Source organism: Cladosporium halotolerans, assembly GCF_011745625.1.
Source record: "Cladosporium halotolerans strain TM138-S3 chromosome Unknown Sca5, whole genome shotgun sequence".
NCBI classification, from domain to species: domain Eukaryota; kingdom Fungi; phylum Ascomycota; class Dothideomycetes; order Cladosporiales; family Cladosporiaceae; genus Cladosporium; species Cladosporium halotolerans.
The window spans coordinates 632202-655842 of NW_027191456.1; the positions used below are offsets into that span (position 1 = coordinate 632202).

The following is a 23641-nucleotide window of genomic DNA, read 5'->3' on the forward strand; positions in this document are numbered from 1 at the left end:
ACCGCGGATTTGCGCGTGTACGCGTCCCCCTTTGACCCCCCGAGCGCTGGCGCATACAAGTCACCGTGGCGCCCCAATTCTGGCGGCGTTTCCTGCAACGCTCCTCCAAGCCTAGCCAGCACAACCGCACCTCTCTGTTCCGGTACCTGTTTCCGAACGTTCATGCTGAGGCGAGGAGGAAGCTCGACAACCTACGATACCATCGTCTACCACACCTGCGACACAAGGCTCAAGCCTCGATCTACCGCTATCTAGTCTCTCGCCAGCTCCGCAAGAAACAACGCAAATTCACCGGCATACTCGGACGCCTGAGGGTGCCTCGAGTGAATCGACGATCCATAAGGTCTCCGAAAGATGCTGCTGCCTTGCGACACAAGGAAAATATGGCGTTCAACAGTTCTGGCGGCAGCGGGTATGCCGACCTCTCTGTCTTCAGATCGGAAGGGAAAGAGCCTGGCGCACGACGGAAAAAGCTGGCGGGTTATCTGAAAGCAGCCAACGAACTGCGATCTAGCTATTGGCAGGGAGGAGACTCGAACGCATCGAAAGGTGGCGACGAGGGACAGGACAATCCATTCCCCGATGCGTCGATCGTAAAGAATGGCAACGCAGAGATGATATTATTCCCAAGCTATGCTCGCAAACACGTCAAAAACAGGGAGAGACCTGTTTCGGATGAGAATAGTAATGATGAGGATTATTGGCGACGGCAATGGGAACAACACGAGAGCGACAAAGCTATCGTTGATGTAGATGTGCGCGGTTGGATCTACAACCCACAACGAGGGCCCCACGGCCGTAAACACCGCTTAATGATTGGTGTAGCACGACAGGTGGTCGGTCTTCCCGCACCGCCGACCAAGTCGAACGACAACAGCAGGCCTTCAAGTCGTGCATCCAGCCCGAACAGGGCGCCGGGGCAAGAAGAAGATCTGATCAATTTTGAAGCAGAGCAATTGGTCCAACGTGGAAATGCTGAAGCGGAGAAAGCACAGCAAGGCGCTTTTAGCGAGGGCAAAGGGAGTCGACTCTCTGCGTCACCTCAGCCGACAAGCACTCCGGACAAATCAGGACAAATTACTCCAGTACAAAAGCGTTCAAGCTGGGCACAGCCTGCGCATATGACTGCAGCGGAACTTGCTACGGCGAATGCGCACCTACTCACGCGATTAAAGCCCTTTCTGGCTACTGGCCTTGCAGAACAGCCCATCAGTGCTTTCTTTTACAACGATAAAATCTCACGCCAGCGAACAGTCTATACAGACGCATCCGGCCATTTCAATGTTAGAGCGCCGCTGGATTTCATCCCGACTCACGTACGCGTTTTAGCGGGAGAGGGCTTTTCGGCGACGGAAGAAGTGCAGGTCACCCTCGATAAAGGCGTCAGCTTGATCAGCGATATCGACGATACCATCAAACACTCGAACATCACCGGCGGTGCTCGCGAAATCTTCCGCAACGCCTTTATCCGTGACCTGGGGGATCTAACCATAGAGGGTGTCCGCGAGTGGTACAATACTATGCACGACATGGGCGTGAAGGTTCACTATGTGTCCAACTCGCCATGGCAGGTATATCCTGTCCTTTCGAGCTTCTTCAAGCTTGCGAATCTACCCCCGGGGTCGTTTCATCTGAAACAGTACAGCGGAGCCCTACAGGGAATTTTCGAGCCGGTGGCTGAGCGGAAGAAGGGCACTCTGGACAGATTAATGCGAGACTTTCCGGACCGCAAATTTATTCTTGTGGGCGACAGCGGAGAGGCAGATCTTGAGGTCTATACCGACGTCGTCATCGATAATCCAGGAAGAATCCTCGGAGTCTTCATCCGCGATGTGACCACACCAGTCAGGTCTGGCTATTTCGATCCCAGCAATGGATCGGGCAGCGGCAAAAACAGCAAGCCAAACAGCCGCAATCACTCAAGGAACCATTCACGAACACACAGTGGCGACAGCCTGCAGATGTCGAAGCGGCTCAACCGGCCAGGCGACATTCGCGAAGACGACGCCGACCTCAAAGCGGCAATCGCGGCGTCCCTGCAAGACATGGAGGAGGAAATGCGTCAAGTCAGGCACAGCATCAACCCAGACGCGCACGTCGAGAGCCGATTCCAAGACGATGGCCGAGCCGGCCGACCTCCGCTTCCTGGACGACTGGCCACTTCACCGGGCTCGATCGCGCACTTTTCGACGTCCCCTGAGGAGGACCTGATCGACTTCAGCGAGCAGATGCCCAAGCGGCCCGAGATGTTCCTGAGGCCCTCAGACAGCAACCTCGCCATGCGAAGAGCAAGCAACACATCAAAGCCGCACAAGCACACGCCGGCGCCCCCACCCAAACCGCAAGCTCTCCGCCAACCCGACAACCAGCCCTCAGAAGCCACCAAAGCCCCTCCGCCCCGCCCACGCAAACCCTCCAGCACAGTCAAACCCCCCTCGACCTCCACCGCACAACCCCAACAACCCCCTCACCAACCCCAAGTCATCCAGCCCTCCCCCCTAAGCCAAGTCCAGCGCTCCGCCTCCGGCGCCAAACAACCCCCACCCCTCCCCACCCGCCGCGGCGCCAACAAACGCACCAGCACCAAACCCTCCGACGCCACCCCCATGCCCGGATCCTGGCACTCCGACCTCGCCTACGGCAGCCTCCCGCCCAGCAGCCAGCCCGTCTCAAAACCCACCGAGCCCACCCGCAGCGGCACCCTGGACCCCAGCGCGCTGCGCCCGCTCGCCCCGCCCCCTCCCCCGCGCCGGCAAGCGAGCAGCAGCACGCTGTCCTTCAGCTCGTCCGCGCGCCGCCCGCGCGACAGCGCGGCCTGGAGCGACGATGGCCTGCCCAGCAGCCCCGGCGACGGCTTCGGCAAGAAAGAGCTGCTGTGGCAGCAGCGCTTGCAGAAGGCGCGTGCGGTCATGGACCGGCACGGCGTGACGCTGAGGACGTGGAGGGTCGGCGGCGACGTGGCGGATGTGTGTGTGCGGTTGGCGGAGATGGAGATTAGGGAGATGGAGTGGGAGAGGAAGAAGGTGGAGAGGTGGGAGAGGGAGGGGAGGAAGTGAGGGAATGTGAGGTGAAGTGAAGTGGAGTGGAAGGGTGCGGGATGTTTCCTTTCGAGGTTTATTGATGAAGAGGTGACGACCTGATGAAAATGGTAGATGGTAAACAGGTGGTGGGTGGCTTTTTTTTTGCATGGAGCCAAATATTTCTCTTCACTTCTCTGTATCGTAATGCATAGCGAGCGAGCTTGGCTGGGGAGGTGGATTTTTTTTTGGACCGCATATACGTGAAGTACGAACGTTTACAAATTTGGATGCGAGGTCTCACATTAACAAGTGTCCGGGCTTCTGTGGGTTGCTAAGTGAAGCTTGAATGGAACGGACTTCGGAAAGTGTGGAATAAACTCTGTATGTGCATTCTACAAATACCAATTGGATGTAAAGCGTGCGTGATCTCGTCCCATCCCAAAGCACCCAGAAACGCCCTGAACCAAACCCCACGCTTATTAATGCGCCAAACCAAAATCTAAAGAACCCCACATACCTACCTCAAGCCCTCTTTATACGTGACAGCCGCTGCAGTGGAACTACCCGTGTTCGAAGAAACTGTAGACGTAGGATCCTTGCACCCGAACCACCCCGGCGTCTTGCACGTGCTCGTAGAGCTGGCCACCGAGCTCGAGGGCGACGCGAGGCTCGTCGAAGTGGTCGTCACGGGCGTGCTAGACGTCGTAGTGACGATTGGCGCAGGCGCGGCGGTGGGGGACGTGATGGTCGTCGTCAGAGTCATGGTCGTGGGGTCTTTGCAGCCGAACCAGCCCGGGGTCTTGCAGGATGAGGTCGTGAGGGTGCTGGTCATTGTCGTTGTGGGGGTAGGGGGCGTGGTCGTCTCGTCCAAGCAGCCCCACCAGCCGGGGGTTTTGCAGGTCTCTGTGCGAGTTTGGGAGGTCGTGCTCGAGGGTTTGCTGGAGCTGGTGGTGGTTTCGCTGCTGTTGCTTTCGAAAAACTTCCAGTTGAAGCAGTCCTGGCATTCGAAGTCTTCCTCGCAGGAGGGCACGGTGTCGTATTTCTCGATGACGTCTTTGATCACGTTGACGATGCGGTGTGTGCCAACGCCGGTGCGCCAGCCGAGGTCGCCGACGGTGTCGTAGATGCAGGTGCGGCCTGTGTGGCATTGGCTTTGCAAGGCGTAGCCTGCGATGGTGCAGAGCGAGGTGGCGGCATTGCACGTCCCCATAAAGATTGGATCGGCAGTATGGCCGTAGTGATGAATGCCAGTGCTTGGACGCGACTGATGAGCGCCGATGCGATAACCTGGAGGTGTGGGAAGTCCAAGCCGAGAGGCAGCCATAGCGTCTGGGTAGGCCTCGAAAGTCATGACGGGCAAGCCGTAGGTTAGGCCGAGCAGGGAGCCCACCACTCCACCGAGTGAGTGGCCAGACATCCATACGTCAGAATTAGGGTATCTCTCGGTGACGTTGTGGTAGAGGTCGCGAGCTGCGAAGTAGTAATGGCTCTTCTGTCGCAGACTCTTGACCAAGCAGGTTGAGTTGCACGTGTAGGTGTTGGTCATGCAATCGCAGACTTGCTTCCAACCATACGGCCCTCCTTGACCACAGCAGCAGGAGCCAAACAGATTATCGTTCAGCTTGTCATTGCCGGTGGTCTCTGCGCCGTCGAAGATAGCCATCGAGGTACCTTTCAGTCCGATCACAATCGTGCCATTCGTCTTGTCCGCAAAGATGTGTCCGCGTAATCCATCCTGCTCCCAACCGAAGTCCTCAGTGTAGTTGAAGCCTCCACCCACCTCCTGCCACTCTCCTGTTCCGTGTTCGTGGGTGTACGCGTTGTTCGCCATCCTCGCGAAGCTTAGTACCGTCTCTTTATCAGTCACATTAGGTCCGGCGACCTCATCGACTGTCCAGGCAGACGAGGGTAACGTCGCAGCTTCTCCATGCACCTCAGCATGCTCCAGCAACCCGTCAATCCTTGATTTCCTTCGATCGGCCAGTCGCTGCATGGAAGTAGAAGCAGCCCTAGCTCGCAGCACGCGAGGGGCGGGCTCGTAGGTAGCACCGAAGTCACTGGTGACTTTTAAATTTGCATCTTCAGGTATGTCCATATACCGGTGAAGGTCAGGATAGTCGTGAGATCCATGGTGATAGATGTGCCGTAGTGTCTAGTCACGCGATTAGCTGCCTGGTTGGCCCCAAGGATGGCTGCCGCAACTCACAAATTCCTTCTCTTCAAGAGCTATAGGAGGCTTTGCTTCGCCGATATCATTATCCAGCCCGGGAGGCAGAATGACATATGGGTTCCTCTGTTCTGCCCTCTGGCGTGGCGAGCGAGCGGCATCGGCGGAGGCGGTGATTGATAGCAGGCACGACAGCAACAAGCTACCGTGCATCATGATGGCGGTAGGACTTGCTGTTGCGCGAGGAGGCGGAGAGGGAATAAGGCATCGCATATGGAAGGTTCGTAGCAGGATAAATCAGGCACGCAGATCACGAGACATGGCGATGCACGCGGGTGGTGATAGCAGTGGTGATGGTGTGGAGAGGCGACGACGATGTCATTGTTTGGGGTCGGCCCGGCGGTGGCGCATGAGCCGCGGCGCGGGCTGCAGGGCGACGCGGGCGGGCGAGGGACACGCGGGCGCCGATCGGCCAGCGGGTGCTCAAGGGTCGCTGGACGCAGCAGCAGATGACCGCCACGGCCAGACTCGATCGGATCCCGCAACGCAAGACGGCGCAGGACGGAACGTGCTGTTACGACTCACAAAGCTGGCTGCCGCCTGATCACAGTCTCTCGGAGGATGCTGAGGCCAGCTTGGTTGGTGCTTGCGTCACTTTGATAGCTCCGTCTCGTCAGGCACCCAGGTGCCAGGCCTAGAAACGTCCTCAAACCCTCGTCCACCACTCCTCGTCAGCACTCACCTGCCGTGCCGGAGACGCCGGAGAGGAGTAACGACATCCTCGCTGTACTGATTCTGTATACCACTGTCGCTACCACCGGTCTTGTTCATACATCCTTATCAGCGGGGCGTTCTGCAGCCCGCATCCCGACTGCATTGCCCGCCATCTGTGCTTTTGCCGGCGTTGAGCTACCGCAATGTCTTCCGGCGAATCCACCCAAAACCACGACAGCAGGCCTAGAGCGCTGCACACATCACGCTCCTTCACGAGGATGGAGTCGCCGTCATCTACTCCCTCTTCACCACGGAAAAGAGCAAACACAACACAAGTCTCCGGAATAGCTTCGATACCCGAAGCCAGGTCTATCGATGCCTCGCCGGAGCTGTTTGGCAAGGACTCGAAAGCCGACGTCTTTGAAAACCGTCATGATGAGGAGGATGAGGGCTCGGAAACGGAGGTGGCCACTCCTGAGCTGAACCTCCCCAGCACCCTGGACGAGCTCCCCATCGAAATCAGGAGCATGACGGAGCGCTTTCTGGACAGTCTGTCGGCAAAGGTACATCCAGCTCCCCTCAGCGCCGAAACGCTTTCAGACATGTTCCAAGACTTCTACGAGCGGGCGGCGTCCCAGATATCCATCCATATTGCGACATTGGCGTCTCGTCTGGGAAGGAAAGATTCGTCTCCAACTGCAACTATGCGGAGTAGCAAGGGAAGGGCAAGAGCTGGATCTACGGCAAAGAGGAACGAGAGCCCAAGCAGTACAACCAGCGGAGGCGAAATGCTCACGGTGTCAGAGGTGTCTGATCGCAAAAAAGCAAGGAAGCAGCTGGAGCTTAAACGCATCGCCTTGGAAGAGGCTGTCGAACGAGCCGTGTGCGAGAGGATATACGACAAATTGTGGAAACACAGAACCACGGACGACGATGCCAGAGACGAGAAGCTGCGGTCACGCACGGCGGCCTTGTCGCTGGTAGGCATTGGCTTGAAAGAGCTGCATGTGGACATTGAACCGTCGGACGGCCCAACACCGAAGACTGCTGCGGAGAAGGAGGCAGAAATCCATTCTTCTCTTGCACCAGCTAGGGAGGCACTGGAGCGTATGGACGATGAGCGATACCCACTGGGCAAGCTGCAACATCTGACAGTGGCACACAAGAGCATTGTGGAAACACTATCCCAGCTATTTCCCTCATCATCTTCAGCCGACGAAATCTTACCGACACTCATCTACACATTGATCACTTCTTCAGATCTAGACCTCAACGTTATCAGCAACCTCAACTTCATCCAGCGCTTCCGCGCTTCTAGTAAAGTCGACGGCGAATCCGCGTACTGCCTGGTGAATCTGGAGGCCTCCATCTCGTTCCTCGAGACTGTCGACCTGTCGTCACTGCGAGCAGACGAGCAACCAGAAGGCCCCGCCAAGTCAAGCAGTCGGCCATCGACCCCCAACACAGACAAAACAGCCCCAGCACAGCCAGCTGTGAACCGCTCGCTCAAGCCCGAAACAACAGCAGTCTCCGCCCTATCCCACGACAAAAGCACCCCAGACCTAACCAACAAACCCCTCCCATCCACAACCACTTCCTCACGTCCCGGCGCCCCCCACCGCCGCCTGAGCAGCATGGTACAAGCCCAAGCCGACCGCTTCGAAGCCAGCCGCGAGAACCTGCTCCAAGCAGCCGACAAAGTCTACGACAGCATCAACGGCACGCTCGAGAACAGCCTCGCCTCCCTCTTCGGCCGCCTCAAAGACCAAGTCCCCAACAACAATCCCACCCTGCCCAAAACCCTCGAGGAAGCCCGCAAGCTCGTCTCGACCCCTCCCGCCGCGACGCCTGAAGACGAGTACCCGCCCAGCATCACCCTCTCCGGCCGCTCCTCGCCCGCCGACGACCCCCTCACCAGCGAAATCCCCTCCGCCAACCAAAAACCACCCACCACCTCCCGCCCCCTCGAACTCCTCGCCGGCCGCCGCCCAACCCGCGACCGCAGCGCCGACAGCACCAGCAGCACGACCAGCGGCAGCAAGCGCGCCCCCTTCCCCTCCTCCAGCCGCTCCCCGCAACCGCCCACCAGCAAACCCGCCGGCGCCGGGTCCGCAACAGACGAACCCCTCAACGCCGCCGCAAACTTCATCACAGCCATCAACCCGCTCAACCGCTTCGCGTCCGCCGTGCCCTCGTTCCCGCGCTTCGGCCGCGCAGCCAGCACCGGCGCATCGACGCCCTCGCCCCAACCTCCCCCCGCGGCGCAGCCCCCTCCTCCTCCGCAGAAAGAAGCGAACGCCGACGCCGCGAACGAGCTGGAGAAGACGCGCAGCCGCGTGAGCGAAGGCGGTTCAGATCTGAACGCGATCGAGGCGCTGGCGGAGTTGCGGCGGATCAAGCCGCCGCGCAGGAGGTTCCTGGAAGTGCAGGGGGCCGGGGAGCTGAGGTTGGGGGAGGTGGAGGAGTTGTTGTCGGAGTATAGGCGGTTGGCGAAGGCGATTGGGGAGGCGGTTGCGCAGTAGTGAGTGAGGTGTGGCCGCCGGGATGTGGGACTGGGTGAAGACGTAGGACGGGGATGGCAGAGATTTATTACAAGACCACAGATGTCACGATCAGAACAAGTAAACATGAATGGTGTAAGGCAAATTGGAACTTTTTGTGTTGGCAGGCAACGTGAAAGTATTGAATTGAATTTCGTGTCGCATAAAAAGTCGACTATCATTTTTTTGTGACCCAGCCGTCCCTGATGCGCCGTTAAACCTGCCAAAGAAAATGGTATCGTGAAGCAAAGCACGCCTTAGAATGAACCCGCACGTTTCCCAAAACCACCGTTCAAGGTGAGTGGAAAACGCTTAGTTCATCTGCCTGACGAGGGCGTTGATGTGCTCCTCGCGGTTGCCGAGGTCACCGCCCTCGACGAAGTGCTTGAACTTGCGGGTGCGGAAGCCACCGGTGGGGTTGGAGAGCTTGAAGGGCCAGAGGAAGTTGGCGGCCTGCTTGAAGTTGGGGCCGACGGTGTAGATCTCGTGGATCAGGTCCTCCATGCAGACAATGCCGTACTTGCCGAGGTGCTCCTCGATGATGGCGTTGTCGGTGAGCGGGATGCGCTGCTTGTTGGCCTTGGCGTAACCGCGCTTGTAGACGAGCTCGCGGACGGTCTTCAGGTTGGGGTAACCGTAGGCGACGAAGGGCTCGACGATCTTGAGCATCTCAGAGGTGGCCTTGGTCAGACGGATGAAGACACCGTTGTTGATCTGAAGAAGACGGAGGAGCTGCAGGGTCTTGCGCTTCTTGGGGTCAATCTTGTTGATACCCTTGATGCGGACGACGAAGACCAGCTTGGGCTGGGCCGGGACGTAGTAGGAACCCTCGGACTTGGCGACGCGGGCAAGACGGATCTGCTCACGCTCGTAGTCGCGGTACTCCTTGACGTAGGACTCGGCGCGCTTGAAGATCTGCTCGCGCTTGGTCTTGGACTCCTATTGGCAACAGTCAGAGGATGTTCGATGGAAGCCATGTAAAATAAGTGCGTGAAGCAGGGAGGTCGATCAGTCCCGAAAGATGGTTAACGTTACGACAACATCGCCGTAGCTAGTCGAGGTATGGTTGGTAGGCTTCATCACTATACCGCGGGTGAATGAAAACGAGTTGACTAACCTTCTTGCGGGCGTCACGCGCAGCAGCCTTGTCGGCAGCCTCCTTCTCAGCGGACTTGCGCTTCTTGAGAAGGGTCTCCGGGACCAGGATCTGGTCCTGGGTCGGGACGGAACTGTGAACAGCATGTTAGTCGGTCCGCTGGGAGCGTACTGCCGGAGCAGATAGCTCCGAGCGAAGAATTGCAGCGCAGTGGTCTGGCCCTAATGCATTCTCCGCTAAGCACCATGGTTTGCCTTGCGCGACCATTGGTCGGCGACGGCATCGCTGGGTTTCCCCAAGCGTCGTTGTCCCTCCTCTTACTGCCTCACATTCTGACGAGCCATTTCTGACGTCGCGCAGGATTGAGGCAATGAGTGCTGGCTTCCAAGCATTTTTTTTTTCGAGCTGGACCGACTGCGTTGCAATTCTTCACCCGGTGCTGGGGAGGCAATAGCCGAGTGCGACATACGTCTTGATGGTGGCAGTGGTCTTTCCGGGCATTTTGACGGTGGCTGCTGGGTTAGTCGTGAGGAGAGAAAGAGCGCCGTGATCGAGATGGAGATTTGAAGTTCTCTAGCAAAATGGGCTTGTGTGTGCGGTGGTCAAAGCGCGGACGGCCCGCCTCGGTAGGGTAGCTCCGCTGTTGTCTGTTTTGAGCCTCAGGCAGCAAAGCTTCACGGGAACTCCACGGCCTCTTGAAACTGGTGGCTGCTGTTTCGTGTCGTTGCAAGTGATCATTTGGGATTGCAAAGATTACAAATCAGGTGCAGCGATATACATCGCTAGCGGCTCAGAACAATGTCTTCCAACCGCCGCGGCGTCGGCCTCAGCGCCTTTTCGAACTCCGCTATCAGCGCCGACCAATATGCTCGCCACGGTCAGGCTCTACGCTCGAACCATGCCGAAGCACTGGCGAACCAGCTATCAGTATTCCAAGCCGCTCTTCACAACTTTAGTCTTACACACGCAAAAGACATCAGGCAGAACCCGCAATTCCGTGCCGAGTTTGCTCGCATGTGCAACGCTATTGGTGTGGATCCACTGGCTGGCAGTAATGTGAAGGGTGCCTCAACTTCAAATGGCAAAGCAAGCAGTGCATGGGCGAAGATGCTTGGCAGCAGTGTCAATGACTTTTACTTTGAGCTGGCTGTGCGAGTGGTCGAAGTCTGCAGAGAGACCAGAGCCGAGAACGGTGGCATGATCGCAGTGTCAGAGATGCGCAAGCGTATTGAGAAAGGCCGTGGTATTATCGGAGGTGGTATTGATGTCACTGACGACGATATTGAAAGAGCCTTGGAATCCCTTGCGCCTCTGGAAGGTGGTTTCAAAGTCGTTCCCCTTGGATCTCACAGATTCATCCGCTCGGTACCCAAGGAGCTCAACCTCGATCAATCGACTGTGCTGGAAGTCATCCAGGTGTTGGGATATGTCACGGTGTCCATGTTACGTGACAATCTCGGCTGGGAGCGTGCGAGAGCTGTAGCTGTCATGGATGACTTGGTCTCTGACAGCCTTGTTTGGGTTGACTCGCAAGCTTCGGAAACTGAGTTCTGGAGTCCTGCCTCTATGCACGAGGGTGCTTGAAGTCGCGAGCATTGGAAAACGAATAAGACTAAGCACCATCACCGCACCAATCCAGGCGCTCAACCCGATCGCGACAGGCCTCAAAAGATTAGTGCGGCGCTTGCATCACCCGACAGATTGCTCAAATGCATGTCTGGAGTCGCTCCATGAATCAATGCCTGCGTGAGCGCAGTTTGGTCTTTATCAGGCTGTTGCTCTCCTGATAGTCGTGCCAGCGCCTTACGTCTACGATCTTGCAAAATGCCATGCACCACGATATGACGGCAGGCAGAGCGATTTGGTCCTAGATTTTGTGGCTATATTACTCCGCGTCTTGAAAGCAAAATAAGGCATTAATTTTGCGAAGCCTAAGCGCAAAGTAGGCGGACATTGCGCGCGATCTCGTGGGTTAGGAAACTCCCAGTGTCGGTCAGACGCGGAAACGAATCAAGAGATCTACGCTACGAGCAAGCGGAATTCACCTTGTGCGACGCTAATGAGTGACATCGACGGGATCCAGGGGAGAGCGCTAAGGCTTGTCTTGTACTGGCTAATCACTCCTTCGGTTTGAAGCGGTCGAACAAGTTGGGGAGAGACGGAACTATCGACTCGCCAACGGCACAGGAAGCAGTCAATTATGCTCCTTGATTGCTCCAAGGGGTGCATAGCGTGTAATCCACGTGTGCGCAAGGCTGAAAGTCATTGCAGTGAGTCTATGTGCCGTGAATGTTCGCACAGCGAGATCTCCACCGAGTGGGAGCGTGATGGCGTATGCAGCAAAGAAGGCATGTAGGGGGCTCGTACATCCTGAACCTCAATATTCGTCGCAGTGCTTTGCAGATTGTGTGGTAACGAAGTTACGCACATTGTGAACTCGAAGGACGACGCACGGGCGGCTAAGCAGCGCAACGCCCATCTTGCTGCAGCAGTGCTAGTTAACGGCGGAGCCACATGATAAAGAAGCCATGGCTTGATCATAATGCCAAGGGACTGGCGACTACATCACAACCTTCGCTAGACGCGTTCCATATTACTATCACACGACCAGGCTCACGCAGTAAATAGTGAAGGCCATGCTCGCCGTTGCAGCTAGTCCCACAACGCGGAGTTGGGATGGTGTCAGGATCCGTGACACTGTGTGGTGATCTCGTCCATCTAGTCTCGTCATGGCGACCTCATTGACAGGAGAGGCCAAAACGCGGGTACATGAACGAGACACGTCACTTGGCTTCGAAAATGGTGTCAAAGTGTCTGCATTAGCGTGCGATTCAGATCTGGAGACCCTTGGATCTGAGATTTGCCCCCAGCTTCTGTGGCGCACGTTCCTTCCACCAGACTCGTTTGCCCAAGTCGTGACGTTCATCAATGCCGCACTCTAGCCCTTTTAATTGCATGGTGGCACCAGATATGGCAGCATGGCAGGCGGGATGGAAACGATTCCATCGCCGCGATGGGTCTGATTGGGCGACACACGTCCTTGAACCATTCTAGGGAGGAATCATCGCCTGCTAGCATGAACTGTCCGTCATGCTGACTCTCCAGAATCCCATGTACCCTCTGTGATCACCCCTCACGCCCCTTTCCCCGTCTCCCCAGACACATTGGGCTCGTTGCATTGGCGTGACTGTTGACATCAACATGACATACACAAGCCTCACCACCCTTCATGACGCAGCTTTGAAGCACTCTACCGTTGTCATGTCGATGGAGGGGCTAATGGTGGATGGCGCAATCTGATCGCATAAGTATCCTTGGATGCCGCACACCCTTTGTCCGTTCTATCATCCCACAGAAAACTACCGCCTCTTTCAACAACAGAATCTTGCCACGACATAAACAAGCCACAATGAGCGACCAGAACGACATCCCCACCGGCGAGTTCCAGGACAACGAGTATCAGAGCCGTACTGGTCAGAATCAGGTTCCCGTCCAGTCCGACAACAAACCCGTCGAGGACCCGATTGACGGCAACGTTGCCGACTCTGATGCGCAGCTCGGTAAGCCCGATCCACGTTTCGCTTTAGATACGATGACTTGATAGCTGACACTCAGTATAGAGAGAGATGACAACGAAGCTATCAACAAGGGCAACATGATCAATGAGCGGACCAGAGGTGCAGCCAAGTCTGGCGGCACCTACCAGGAGCCTGGCGACGAGGAGGGTCTCCCGGGCCCTGACGATGGTACCAGCCGTGTCACCGGTTCGGGTGTTTGAACGCTTTTGACGACGAATGAATTACTGTAATATACCTATGAATTGAATTTGAGTTTTTCTGAGTATTCATCCTGTTCTCCAACACTGCTTTCAATGTCGCACTATTGTTTGAGAAGCCATGTCGGTATTCCCATGCGCAAGTGGGAAGACAGATGAACCTTGCCATGTGTCAGTTGATCCCGTTCTGTTAGAAGTCGAGCAACCCATTGGTACTGCCAACGAACAGAACATCAATGCACTGACATAATCACCGATTCGATCGTGAGGTAATACTACCCAAAGCGAAAGAGTTGCGAGCCCAACTGTGTTTTGGTTCGTGGACATCCATCACTTTGTCCAAAGTGGACTCCAGCGCTTCATTGAGGACCGAGACGGCAAAAATGTCCCTTCGTTGATTGTCTGTTCGTCAACGCAAACGATGTACAATAGGTAGGAAAAATACCGGGACGCAACTGTACCTACGTACAAAGGACCAAAAAAGAAATCGCAAAAGTAATGCAGCTTCTGTGGATCGAACACAGTACCTCCAGATACCGCACAGAATGCTTTGACATGAAGTGAACTTCAGTCTGGCGCTCTCCCATGTGAGCTAAAGCTGCTATTTGATGAGAGCACTTTCGTCAGAAAATCTTATATAATGTGATTATTTTTTCCATCACGCTACATGTTCCATCTGGACTATCCTGGCGCATCGTAATCGTCAGCCTTGAAAAATCAGAAACGGAGATGCAATCTTCTCCATTCGAGCCTGAAATTCTGGCTACTCCACTGCAAAGCTAGTGTGCTAGACGTCCGTCGAACCGCCAATGACCCGGCAGTCGACGATTTACTTCACGATTCGCTTCAACGTTCAAGCCCAAAGTTAGCGTGCGCATCACGCCAAAAGATCGAAACGTAGAGAAAAGGCTCACACGGATGAAACGCTTACAACTCTCAGAGATCCGTTCGATTCCTCAAACTACGGACAGCCCAAACGCCAGAACGAAACGAGAAAAACGAGGAAGAAGCGGGGAAAGCGCGATCTCGGCTCGAACAGCCCCTCTACGAGACTCCCGCTGCCAACGCAGACCACAAAAATCAAGAGACAAGAGACGTCGAATAAGGAAACTAATACTAGCATTGCTTTTTTTCTCTCTCTATTTTTGCTCAGAACGCACAGACTCGCACGCGACGACGATTCGAGACAGTGAGGAACTGCTTTTGTTGTGGTTGTAACATTTAAGGTAACTGTTTCTCGCGAAAGGGCCAAAAACGCTGAGGGTATCTTTGGTTGGATTGGAAAGCTGGATTGCAGGGGGTCGCGCCATCCGAGAAGAAGGCGCCCGTTTGTGTGCTCGCTGCCCGATGGTGGGGCCGGGATTTGGAAAAATGGTTGCGTTGCTCGAATGGAAGTGGTGGATTCGTGAGAGCACAGCGCGAGACCAGTCACGCTGGCGTCGAAGATGTGATATCGTAGCCGGGTCATTAGGTTGTGGGGCGTTCCCTACTTCTTGAGAGAATAGCCGGGAGAGAGCGTCTGGTCCAATCTGCCAGACAGACTCTGTCCGCGACTCCGAGGACGGCGGGCAGAGAGCGGGCTACCAATGGATGGGGCGGCAGGCTTCCTGATCCCAGAGTTGGTTCTGTTCAGGTCTCTGCTGAGACGTCTCTTGCGTGCAGGGGTGATGGGTGCGTTGCCAGCACCGCGACGGCCAGTCTGAAGTGCATTGATTTCTGAAGTCGACGCACGACTGTCTGGATGCGAGGCGAGAGAGCTCTCCTGCTTTGCGCGGTGTTGGTTCAGACGGAAGGAACCGACCATCCCACGCGAGAGGAACGATGGCTCGGTCGGAGAGGTTACGGCAGCAGACCAGGCTCCATCATTTTCTTCATCAGAATCCTGGTCGAGGTCAATGAGCATGCCGAAGTCAGGGTAATCTTCGTCGGCATCGCTGCCTTGCTCGGTGGGAGCAGGGGTCGTAAAAGCGCTTTGGGAAGGCGTGTAAGATGACTGAGGCGCAGCGCGAGGGGGCGGAGGTGAGACTTCCTGATGGCGCATGAAGTCGAAGTTTCCATCAAACATCGTGGAGAGCGTCGACTGGGCTGTGAAAGGACGAGCTGGCTGTTCGTCTTTGTCGTTGCGATTCGGCAACGTGATGGACATGGAACCGCGAGGACTATTATCACGGCTGCTAGCTGCGCTGCGGGCACGGTCCCAGAAGGCCTTGTTCTTCGCCGAAGGCTGAGTCGGCATGTACAGGACGGTTTTCTTGCCTGTCGCGTCGGAGACCACAGTTGCTTTGGTGGGATCGCACACGAAAGTGCCTTGCCTGGGTCCCTTTTTGGTTTTGCTGATCTTATTGGCCGAGCCGTTATTGGTACTGTTAGAACGAGCGAGCGGTGCAGGTGTCCGCTTGCTGCTTGTCGGGGTGCTTGGGGCACTAGCAGTGGAGATGGGGCGGGAGATCTTGCAGACCTCATGCATCTTGGCTTGCGCCTCTTCGAGAGTCTCCTCTTCGGTCTCATAGCCACCGTCGTCTTCGCTGTCGTCGCTCACTTCATGATCAGGTTAGTCGTGGCAAACAAGGCATGGGGGTTAAACGTCAAAGACATACAATCGGACTCGCTGTCGTAGTCGGAGGAGTCGCTCTCCTCGTCCATCTCAAAGGCGAAACGATCAGCGTCGTCCTCAAAGTCATAGACAGAGCCAGTATCGCTGCCGTAGCCATTCATGTCCGGGTCCCCGCGATCCTGGGCGAGGAGCTGTTGAATTTTGGGATCATCCTGGTCCATGAATATATCAGGATATTGGCTGTCAGCCTCGTCGTCGCTGCTGCCAGAGCTGCTGTGGCTCGAACTGCGAGACAAGGGCTCGCCCTCGGCAAAACGGACGCGCTTGGGTCGATCGTTCGACTGGAAAGAATCCTCTCGAGCACGGTCAGTGTTAGGCATGCGCCAGAGATTCAGCTCGGCGTCGTTCATGAGACCTTGCCATTGAGAATCAAACAGCTGTGCACCCTGGAAAGGGTCGTCGTTCAGGTCAAGAGGAGCGCTCAAACCAAAAGGATCATCCTCTTCACTGCCAATGCTGAGATTCCGGCTGCGATATCCCGCCTCGTTCAACTCCTCGGTGAACCAGTCAGATTCGTTCTGAAGCTCAGAATTTGCCTCTTGCTCCAGATATTCCTCCCTGAGGTCCGACTCAGCAGCCTTCAGCATGTCCTTCTCAATCTCCTCGCCGGATCTTTCATCGTCGCTTATCGCGTCCAGTCCAGTGTAGTCGTCGTCAATCTCGAAGTCTTTCGCGTCGAGATCCTCTGCTCCTTCTTCTGTTTGCATGATATCCATCATTTCCGCGTCGTCCAAAAACATCATGTCTTCGTCTTGTAGTGCGTCCGAAGAGGGCTCCCCCGCCAGGCTCTTGTTCGGCTCTACCGTGAGTCGAGCGACACCTGACAGGGCTTCCGCATCCGCATCATCTTGAGCGGAAGCTTGGCCCTCGTTCGCACTACTGTCGGCTTCGGCGCCGCCGTCTTGATCGTCTTCGTTGCTCGTCGAACTGGACGGACGAGTCTGTTGTGCCGTGGGAGTCTTACTTGGCAGACCCTTTGAGCTAGAGTGGGTGGACTTGGTCGGCAAAGCCATAGACGGCATGCCCATGGGCGCGGAGTTGTTCGGGTGAGCCATTGAGGATAAAGTTTGTTGTGGTTGATAGGAGAGTAGAAATGAGATATTGTCGTATGCGCAGAGAGCGCAATGGAATGATGTGTCTTACGTTCGCTTGGTGTCGCCTTCGGGGCAACTGCGTGCGGTCTTGTGTGAGTGTGGTCGACCAAACCCTTGACTATGATAGGGCGGAGTCTGGGCTTCGTCGGTACAGGCTCCTTGAGCAAACGGAGCGTGATTTAAGGTGCTAGTTACAGCAACCCTTTTGTCTTCGGTGATGCCGTGTTTCAATTGAGGGCGATGTATTTGGAGTGCTTGAAGCAACCAAAGAGTACGTGGTCGTCAGTGATTGAACCTTTTCGCTAAGCAGAGACCGGACTGGAGGGTGCCTCTTTGGCAGCCCCTCCAGCGGTGAATTTAGAGCTCAGCGACCGCCTGCGGCATCTTGTCCGACGAAGTAAGAAGTGTATGTGTACGGTGTGGTTAGTTATAAGGGGTGAGAGTCAGCGATATGGTGCAGTTGTTCTTTGTGCAAGAGAAGTGAAGTGTTCGGGGGAGAGACAGAGGGCTTTGGTAAACTTAGTCGATTTAGACTTTGGCTAGACTAGCGCGGCTCGTCGGTTCCACCCTCGCAGGCGGTGTGATCAAGCCAGAAGCACGTGAAGCGCGGGCTGACACCACTGGACTCGCTTCGGACGGCGACCACACTTCATGTACACATACACAACCGACTGACAGAGAGGTTCCGGCGGCTGACAACTTGTACATACTAAAGCAGAACATACACTCTACGGCCTCACATGCTTTGCAGCCTCACACCACGACTTTCGCCGCCGATGACGAGGTTTTTCACAGAGAGTTCACTTCTAGCCCGACTGCCAATGACTCGCCCAATCAACTCAGCCCCGCGTCAGATCTGTTCGAACTAATGTACGCCTTGCAGCGAATGCCACTCTGGTCGCCTGTCTCTTGCCCAACCGTGGCGAGACGAGTGCTCCTCCTCCCGAGATGTCGCGTGCGTGGCTTCTTTTCTGATAGGCTCTGGTATTGTGATTCATCTGTCCTCCGGTATGAATCAGCGCAACGACACAGGCAGCAGCGGACGGTCCAGGTGTTCGTCCCCCTGCTGCCAGCCCGCCAGCCGAGGCGCGCGGCGAGAATCGTCATGCCCCACCTCCCGAAGATGGCGCCAGCCAACTCTGCTCAGAAAAACAACGGGCAGAAAGGACAACAATCCTCTCGCTTGCCTCGCCACGGCCTCTGCCGAGAAAAGCCCATCGCAAACCTGCAAGCCATACCCCGGCTTTGCCTGTCTAGCGTGCGGCCCGGATGAAGTTCCTGCGCAGAGCATGAGGTAGCGATCATCAGAGATTTGTTCATCGGACCCTGACGGCTGAGCCTGGATCACGATGCGGCCGGCCTCAGCGGATAGCCAGCTTTTTCTGCCTGTCCTTGTACAGTACAGCCGGTTGACAGGCGTCCGGGCCGGCGATGTGGTTCACAAGTTCTGTCGACCAGTACCAGCGTGCTTATTCAAGACGCTCTACGCTGACCATCTGCTCCCTCAGGCATGCGCTGGCAAGGCTCACCCGCATGTCTGCATGTATATCTCCCCTTGCAGCATGTGCGAAACAGCGTGGTGGCCCACCTCGCTAATCCCTGCCTCGCATGTGTACAGACTTGCGGAAGCCGATTCAGCGCTTTGAAAAAAAAAGTTGACCCGGGGACAGCTTCTGTAGCTCTCACGCTCTCCTGATGTCTCTCCTGTCACTTGCCAGTCATCAACGAACCACTATGCGAACAGAGTCCTGGTAGATTGGCAGAAAAAAAGCCATCAGACCCAGTCTTCCCAGACGAACCCACCCATGCCATCATCCCTTGCCCTTGGTCCCACCCCCTGCACTCCGTGATGTCGTCGTCGCTGCTCGCCTAAACCTCCGTCCAGACGCACCCCAGACCACGTGACATCGCAGCCCATAAAATTAGTAGACATCGCTGATTGACATCGCTGATTGACAAACTCAGGCATTGGGATGCGGACGGGAGGGTTATTTAGTGAACAACATAGGCTTGGCAGTAGCGAACAGGAAGTCATCGCACGACGGGAACGCAGAGAGAACAGCTTTTTCCCGTATTCAGATATTCATTTCATTCCAATCGCACGGTAATGGTAAGGTATTCAGGGCGTCAACACACACGCCCACCAAGACACAGAAACTGAAGAATCCCACTACGCAGAAAAGCCCGGGTGCAATCGGCTAGTCCTAGCCCCCCTTCGTATTCGCATGATCTTGATGGCGAAAGGAGGGAAAAGAGAAAAAAACAAGAGGTTCGTTACCACCGGCCATCGTACTCCCACACCAACCTGCCCTTTTCCTCCTAGAAACTCGGCGAGCCGACGGCGCCCAGGCTGGCGAAACCGCCGCCTCGCCCAGGTCCGCCGAAGCCGATCCCCGCGGGCGAGGACCTGCTCGGCATCGGGCTGCCGATCTCGCCCAGGCCGGTATGCGAGCCGCGGCCCTGCTGGTCTTTCGGCGTGCCTGAGTCGGGCGTCCACTTGACGGCGACGACATCGCCGCCGCCCGAGGGCGATTTGCGCGCGTTGAGCTCGCCGCCGCCGTTCTGGCTGTCGCCCTCGGTCTCGCAGATCTCCTCGACTTCCTTGAGTGAGGGTGGGGGCTCGAGCGCGGGCATCTGGCGCATGAGGGCGTGGATGTCGTGGAACCCGTCGGAGGAGGGGTTGCTGGCGCTGAGCTGCTTGCAAGCCTGGCAGATCGCGAGTCGCAGGGCCAGGGGTCGGGACTGCTGTCCGCCGAAGACCGAGCCGCGGTGCATTTGCATGGGCATCTGGTTGCCTACTCCCATGGGACCGAAGGCGCCGTTGTTTGTGAAAGCGGTATTGTTGTTCGCCCAACCAGGCATGTGGCTGGCATTAGGGAGACTACCCCATTGCTGCTGCCCCAGACCCGGACCCTGACCGAAAGGTAAGGAAGGCGTGTTCCAACTCCCTGCTGGCGTGCCAAATCCACCCGCCGGTTGCATCAATCCACCAATGCCGAGAGACTGACTGCGTGTCGACGGAGGGGGTATATTGTGCGACATGCGGCGATTCTCGCCTTGAGGGATAGGCTCGTCCGAGTCGTCCAATAGCGCAGAGCTGCCGAGGTGCTTGGACAAGTCGTCAACATCTGCGCGAGGGCTGACGCTGCTTTGACCGGGAGATCTCATAGTGCCTGGACGCTGAATTGGCGCAGGGCGTGCAATAGGTTGACCGACTCCTTGGTTGTCGCCTGACTGCTGACGCGAATGTGCAGGCACTGCGGGCTTTGGAATATCCGTACCGGGCACACCGTTTGGAGGTTGACCGATCGGTGATGTCTGGCTCGATTGCTGAGGAGGAATCTGGGGTGCAAAACCAGGTGGTGCTCCAACACCGGGTTGATCGAAGGGGAAACTCATTCCGCGACCCTGTGAATGCATCATACCCGGAGGCCCAGGCATCCCATTCATGCCAGGTGGACCAAATGGTGACATGCGGTTCGGGACACCCATCGGCGGTCCCTGGTGCCCGTACATAGGCATAGGCCCGCGTTGTCCCATATTGTGCATCATCGGCCCTTGAGGACCTTGGAAAGCCTGGAACCCGAGGGGAGGCATGCCGCCAAAACCGCCCTGGTGCTGTTGCGAGTGCTGCATGCCAGGAGGCGGTTGCATTGATTGGTGGTTTAGAGGCTGGTTCATCTGGTGATGGGGGTGAGGGCCCTGTGGCTGCGGGCCTTTCTGCATGAAAGGCTTCGCGCCATTTGGTGCGTACTGCTGAGGCCCCACGCTGCTGGGCGACGACGATTTGCTCGGTGCGCTAGAGAGCTGTGATGGTGGTTGCCTTGGTGATGAAGAATGTGAGCCTTGCTGTGAGGGTTGCTTTTGCCTTGCAGGAGTCGGAGCCTTGGGAACGACAGGGGTTGCGACAGCCGGATGAGGCGATGAGATCCCCGACGGTGTCTGCTTAGGGTGAACGCCGGGCACGGCGACCATTCCTGCTTGTGAAGGACGCTTCGCGATTTGTGGAGGCTGATTCTGCCTTGTCGTGCGTTCATGCTCCCTCGCTTCTCTGTCCGCCTTGGACTTCGCTTCCCGCTCCCGTTTGTCTTTCTCCTCTTGAGCTTTGCGCTCCTTGGCCTCCTTCTCCCGTGTCTCTCGCTCCTCTCGCTCGCGCCTCCGTGCTTCCTCCTTCTTTGCCTTCTCTGCTGCACGATGCTCACGGGCCTTTCTCTCAGCTTCCTCCCGGCGCTGTTGCTCTTCCTGCTGTCGACGTTGCTTCTCAGCTTCTTTTCTTGCACGCTCCTCATCCTGCTTCCGTCGCTCCTCTTCCTTCTTCTTCCGTTGCTCCTCCTTCTTCCGCCTCTGCTCCTCCTGCTTCTTCTGCTCAATCTCCTTCAGCCGAGCTTCCTCAGCAGCTTTCTCGGCCTCCTTCTGCGCCTTCTCCTCGGCCTTTGCCAATTGCTGAAGTCGCTTTTTCTCCTTCTTCTTCTCGGCATCGCGCTTCTTCTTCGCCTCCCGCTGTGCTTCGAGCTTCTCTTCGTCTTGAAGCTCCTCCAATAGCTTCTGCTGCCGCTCAGCCGCCACCTTCTCCTTGTACGCTGTTAATACTCGCTGCTCGAACATGCGAGCTGCAAATATTTGAAACATTCGCCGACCTTCTTGCATGCGCTGCTCCTCAGTCAAGCCGCCCTGTATGCCGTTAGTATGTCCGAGCGGTTGTGCACAAACCTCCGCGACGCCACCTACCATTTCGTCTTCTTCCTCCAAGTCGTCCTCGTACTCTTCTTGACTGTCGTAGCTGGCTTCGTCATCGTACTCGTCGCCAGCCGCGAGTGGATCTTCATGGTTGTATGCGGGGTCGTTTGGAGGATATGCACTGGGATGGCTCGGGTTCGCCGCTGCGTACTCGGCCTCGCTTTCCCGTTGCATGCGCCGCTCTGCCAATTGCTCCATCATCTCGATAAACTTGCGCCCATCGTTCTTCAAGAGATCGTCGGCAACGGTAAGTAGATTGTCTGTTCCACCGCTTAGCTCAGGTCGCACCTTTTCTATCCACGGCAAGAAAATACCTTTAACTGTGAGATTTTGGCCGAAATTGAAGAAGTCCGGCACTGGACCTCGAGGGGGTTCTGGCTCGTCATCTGAGTATTCCTCTTCTTCCTCTTCGTCTTCCTCGTCTTCCTCATCCTCCTCGTCGGAATACTCTTCTTCCTCTTCGCTGATCTCCTCTTCTTCGTCCAGGTGTTCCAGCATTTGACTCGACCGGTGGTGCGGATTTGGAGGAGGTGCAGCTAAAGGATGCGGAGGCCGGCGGTGCGCATGCAGAGGCTCTGGAAGCATACCGTCCGAGGTGAGAGGAGGGTGATCGTGATGTGCGTACTGCTCAAGTTCCTCATAGTAACCTTCGTAGAGCACCTCAAGTTCTTCCTCGATTGCCGTCCGTTTGCGCCCGCACACCGTGCACGAGCACGAGTGCTTCTGTTGCTGCTTCATTTTCCTGAGCACCGCTTCCTTCTCAATCTTCAACAGCGACTTCCGCTCATCCTCGCTCAGGCTTAGCCAGAAGTCCTTAATGTTCTGGCGCTCTTGCTGTGTGCTGGTGTTCCAGATGTTGGGATGATTTGCGACGCTCTTGTGCATGGTGCGTAAAGCTGCGGCGGATGTGCCCTTCGAGGGCGGTGGAGGCGTAGGTAGAGGAGGCATGCCGGAGCCCAGCAGCTCCGGGCTGTAGACGTCGTGGTGGCTGGCGCGCTTCTTCTTATTCTTCTTGCGATTCTTCGCCGGCGGAGGCATGGCGTAGCCGTTCGATTCGGCGTGCGGTGGTATGTATTGGTCGTGGTAGCGTTGTGGCTCGGAATCGGAGTACTCGTCGTCGTATTCCTCCTCGGCGTACCCTAATGGATCCTCGTCGTAGTCGAGCTCGGCCGGACGAGCGGTCGCCGGCGGTGCTAAAGGTGCCTCGGTGGGCACTGCGCGAGCAGCCTGCTTCGCGCGACGCTTCTGCTTCTTGCGGTTGCCGCCCGCAAGGCCCTTCGGAGGTGCGGTTATGACGCCGTTTGAAGACGGCTGGGGTAGGTTGCGCGCATTTGTCGCCATGGTTGTGCGCTGGCGGAGAGGATAGTGATGAGTCAGGAGGTGTGCGGTCGCGGCATAGGTCGGAGGGTGTGTCGCGAGGCCGCGTTGTTCTGATTGCGGTGTCGGCCAGGCGCGTGAAGCTGTAGTTCAACGCAGTCACGCTGGTGGTGGTGGTGTTGCCCTGCCCGCAGCCCGCAGCCCGCACTGCGGATCAACCTCAGGACTCCAGACAGCGCCAAGCAAGCTTTCCTCCGCAGCGAAGCTGTACGCCGCGAGAGGTACATGTGCCGAGCCGAAGCGAGCCATCAGTCAGCAATGCGGTTTCATGAAATATTATTATTCACTAATGGAACACCACCGGATCATGGCTGGTTCGGCTACAATCCAAATGCTTTGATGCTAGACGAACAGATCATGTGCAATGAGAAGGTATCATTGAAGTTCTTTGGCGCGCTCGTACCTGTCAACGAGGGTTGACAGACCACATTTGCGCTTCATCTACTGTCCAAAAGATCTAATCACTTTCACTTCACCGTGGAGAGCCCATGTCTGGACATCTCTTCA

At 56.5% G+C, this 23641-nt stretch overlaps 8 protein-coding genes across 8 annotated transcripts; 4 read left to right on the forward strand and 4 right to left on the reverse strand.

Moving 5' to 3' along the window:
- Window positions 1-383: 383 nt before the first annotated feature.
- WHR41_02126 (uncharacterized protein) lies at window positions 384-3056 on the forward strand (the record flags this gene model as incomplete). The annotated part of the gene is made up of 1 exon (XM_069370732.1): window positions 384-3056. One exon carries the CDS (start codon window positions 384-386, stop codon window positions 3054-3056), a length of 2673 nt encoding a protein of 890 aa, XP_069232087.1.
- A 311-nt stretch (window positions 3057-3367) lies between these two features.
- WHR41_02127 (uncharacterized protein) lies at window positions 3368-5549 on the reverse strand. The gene is made up of 2 exons (XM_069370733.1): window positions 5227-5549; window positions 3368-5172 (listed from the first exon to the last, which is right to left on the reverse strand). Exons 1-2 carry the CDS (start codon window positions 5458-5460, stop codon window positions 3538-3540), a joined length of 1869 nt encoding a protein of 622 aa, XP_069232086.1. The 5' UTR covers window positions 5461-5549; the 3' UTR covers window positions 3368-3537.
- Window positions 5550-6104: 555 nt separating this feature from the next.
- On the forward strand, window positions 6105-8423 carry WHR41_02128 (uncharacterized protein; the record flags this gene model as incomplete). The annotated part of the gene is made up of 1 exon (XM_069370734.1): window positions 6105-8423. The coding sequence occupies one exon, from the start codon at window positions 6105-6107 to the stop codon at window positions 8421-8423; it is 2319 nt and encodes a 772-aa protein (XP_069232186.1).
- A 113-nt stretch (window positions 8424-8536) lies between these two features.
- Window positions 8537-10095, reverse strand: rpl-7 (60S ribosomal protein uL30). Its single transcript, XM_069370735.1, has 3 exons — window positions 10007-10095; window positions 9559-9670; window positions 8537-9380 (listed from the first exon to the last, which is right to left on the reverse strand). The coding sequence occupies exons 1-3, from the start codon at window positions 10036-10038 to the stop codon at window positions 8754-8756; spliced, it is 771 nt and encodes a 256-aa protein (XP_069232185.1). The 5' UTR covers window positions 10039-10095; the 3' UTR covers window positions 8537-8753.
- A 240-nt stretch (window positions 10096-10335) lies between these two features.
- On the forward strand, window positions 10336-11121 carry WHR41_02130 (uncharacterized protein; the record flags this gene model as incomplete). The annotated part of the gene is made up of 1 exon (XM_069370736.1): window positions 10336-11121. One exon carries the CDS (start codon window positions 10336-10338, stop codon window positions 11119-11121), a length of 786 nt encoding a protein of 261 aa, XP_069232420.1.
- A 1492-nt stretch (window positions 11122-12613) lies between these two features.
- WHR41_02131 (uncharacterized protein) lies at window positions 12614-13380 on the forward strand. The gene is made up of 2 exons (XM_069370737.1): window positions 12614-13097; window positions 13158-13380. The coding sequence occupies exons 1-2, from the start codon at window positions 12824-12826 to the stop codon at window positions 13313-13315; spliced, it is 432 nt and encodes a 143-aa protein (XP_069232421.1). The 5' UTR covers window positions 12614-12823; the 3' UTR covers window positions 13316-13380.
- Window positions 13381-14245: 865 nt separating this feature from the next.
- On the reverse strand, window positions 14246-17514 carry WHR41_02132 (uncharacterized protein). The gene is made up of 2 exons (XM_069370738.1): window positions 15910-17514; window positions 14246-15850 (listed from the first exon to the last, which is right to left on the reverse strand). Exons 1-2 carry the CDS (start codon window positions 16979-16981, stop codon window positions 14799-14801), a joined length of 2124 nt encoding a protein of 707 aa, XP_069232422.1. The 5' UTR covers window positions 16982-17514; the 3' UTR covers window positions 14246-14798.
- A 1825-nt stretch (window positions 17515-19339) lies between these two features.
- Window positions 19340-23262, reverse strand: WHR41_02133 (uncharacterized protein; the record flags this gene model as incomplete). The annotated part of the gene is made up of 3 exons (XM_069370739.1): window positions 22072-23262; window positions 21749-22017; window positions 19340-21691 (listed from the first exon to the last, which is right to left on the reverse strand). Exons 1-3 carry the CDS (start codon window positions 23096-23098, stop codon window positions 19340-19342), a joined length of 3648 nt encoding a protein of 1215 aa, XP_069232136.1. The 5' UTR covers window positions 23099-23262.
- Window positions 23263-23641: the final 379 nt, after the last annotated feature.